At 49.3% G+C, this 2,500-nt stretch overlaps 1 protein-coding gene across 1 annotated transcript in view; it reads left to right on the top strand.

Annotated features, from left to right (window-relative positions):
* The window catches only part of LOC311315914 (cell division cycle 5-like protein), a 9,038-nt gene extending 6,899 nt beyond the window's left edge, over positions 1–2,139 (top strand). The window contains exons 14-16 of the mRNA XM_084446638.1: positions 426–623; positions 732–944; positions 1,842–2,139. Coding sequence (XP_084302764.1) covers positions 426–623; positions 732–944; positions 1,842–1,949 — 519 coding nt within the window. The 3' untranslated portion in view covers positions 1,950–2,139. The remainder of the gene's footprint in view (positions 1–425; positions 624–731; positions 945–1,841) is intronic.
* Positions 2,140–2,500: the final 361 nt, after the last annotated feature.

Here is a 2,500-nt window from a genome sequence, read left to right as displayed (position 1 = left end):
ACTTTTAGACTTCCGACTTTTATTGTTGTTATTGTTACACATAATCCTGTATGTTTTATTTGTAATTCTGTCCTGTTGTTTGTAATTTAGTGTAACGAGTGTTGAATGATTGTGAACAGGTCACACTTGTAAATGAGTCTTCTGAACTCAATGTGTTTTTTACCTGTATAAATAAAGGTTAAATAAAAAATAAAAAATAAAAACCTCACCCTAACCCTAACCTTAACACCCCAGAGTTGATTATCCCACTGACTAACCCTAACCTTAACCCAGCTGTTAGCCTAGCAGGATATAACACCAGGACTCCAGGATTATTTATTTGTATGAATGTTCATCCAAGCCATAGTATAAATGTGATGTTTGTCTGTGTCTGTGTGTGTGTGCGCGTGTGTGTATGTGTGTGTGTGTGTCTGTGTCTGTCCCAGGCGTCGGAGCTGCTGAGTGCGGAGATGGAGGTGGTCCGGGGGGGGATGGGTCATGGGGATCTGTCCATGGAGGCGTACAGCCAGGTGTGGGAGGAGTGCTATGGCCAGGTGCTCTACCTGTCGGCCCAGGGGCGCTACACCCGCGCCAACCTCGCCTCCAAGAAGGACCGCATAGACAGCCTGGAGAAGAAGCTGGAGGTACACACACACACCAATCCCGTGTGTATGATGGTTGGACAGGATGATTGGTGGGCTGACGTGTGTGTGTATGTGTGTGTGTGTGTGTGTGTGTGTGTGGTGCTGCAGATCAACCGTGGTCACATGACCTGCGAGGCGCGGCGTGCGGCGCGTCTGGAGAAGCGTCTGAAGGTGCTGCTGGGAGGGTACCAGTCCCGCGCGCTCGGCCTGCTCAAGCAGCACCAGGACCTCTGGGAGCAGGTGGAGCAGAGCAGCACGGAGCTGCACACCTTCCACCTGCTCAAGAGACAGGAGGACAGCGCTATACCACGCAGGAACGAGGTACACACTCACACACTCACACACACACACACTCACACACACACACACACCTTCCATCTGCTCAAGAGACAGGAGGACAGCGCTATACCACGCAGGAACGAGGTACACACACACACACACACACACACACACACACACACCTTCCATCTGCTCAAGAGACACGAGGACAGCGCTATACCACGCAGGAACGAGGTACACACTCTCACACACACACACACACACACACACACCCACTCACACACACACACACCTTCCATCTGCTCAAGAGACAGGAGGACAGCGCTATACCACGCAGGAACGAGGTACACACACACACACACACACACACACACACACACCTTCCACCTGCTCAAGAGACAGGAGGACAGCGCTATATCACGCAGGAACGAGGTACACACTCACACACACACACACACACACACCTTCCACCTGCTCAAGAGACAGGAGGACAGCGCTATACCACGCAGGAACGAGGTACACACTCACACACTCACACACACACACACCTTCCATCTGCTCAAGAGACAGGAGGACAGTGCTATACCACGCAGGAACGAGGTACACACTCACACACTCACACACACACACACCTTCCATCTGCTCAAGAGACAGGAGGACAGTGCTATACCACGCAGGAACGAGGTACACACACACACACACACACACTCACACACACACACACCTTCCACCTGCTCAAGAGACAGGAGGACAGCGCTATACCACGCAGGAACGAGGTACACACTCACACACACACACTCACACACACCTTCCATCTGCTCAAGAGACAGGAGGACAGTGCTATGCCATGCAGGAACGAGGTACACACCCTCACACACGTCTCATTCTAACTGAAGGGTCCTGGTCTAACCCCTCTAACCCCGCCCCCCCCCCCCCCAGGCGCTCAGGGAGGACGTCCAGCGGCAGCAGGAGAGAGAGAAGGAGCTGCAGCAGAGATACGGAGACCTGCTGCTGGAGAAAGAGGCTCTGCTCTCCGCCAAGTACTGACACACACACACACAACTATTCATCTGGAATAAATTTCAAATACATTTTATTAAGCGCATTTCTGGAACTCAACGTGATAAAATCTCCATAGTAACGCGTATCCTAGTGATAAACTCCGCCTCTGTGTGCTGATGTCAGTGATGTTGATGTTCTCTGAGCCCAGTAGTGGTTTCTGTTTCTGCTCTGATGTCAACTGTCTTAAAGATCAATAAAGTCGATGTTTCACTAGAATGTTTGTTTGTGTGTGTCTGTGTGTTTTATAACGTTCTGGGGATACAGAAAGCAGAGTTGCCACAACAAGTTGGCTTCAATAAGAACTTTTTACTTTTGTAAACTTTAATATTTTAAAATATACAAAAATACAACAAATAGATACACAAAAAGGCACAGCCAGTAAGTACTGTACCATAGCTGTTGTTGCCAGTGTTGTCCGACAGTAGAATCACAATAGAGTTCCTATGTGGAAGACAGTAGAATCACAGAGTTCCTATGTGGAAGACAGTAGAATCACAATAGAGTTCCTATGTGGAAGACAGAATCACAATAGAGTT

The sequence above is a fragment of the Borostomias antarcticus genome (assembly GCF_949987555.1).
Source record: "Borostomias antarcticus genome assembly, chromosome: 12".
Lineage (NCBI taxonomy): Eukaryota > Metazoa > Chordata > Actinopteri > Stomiiformes > Stomiidae > Borostomias > Borostomias antarcticus.
The sequence above is the reverse complement of the archived record's forward strand: the minus strand, read 5'-3'. Positions and strand labels throughout refer to the sequence as shown.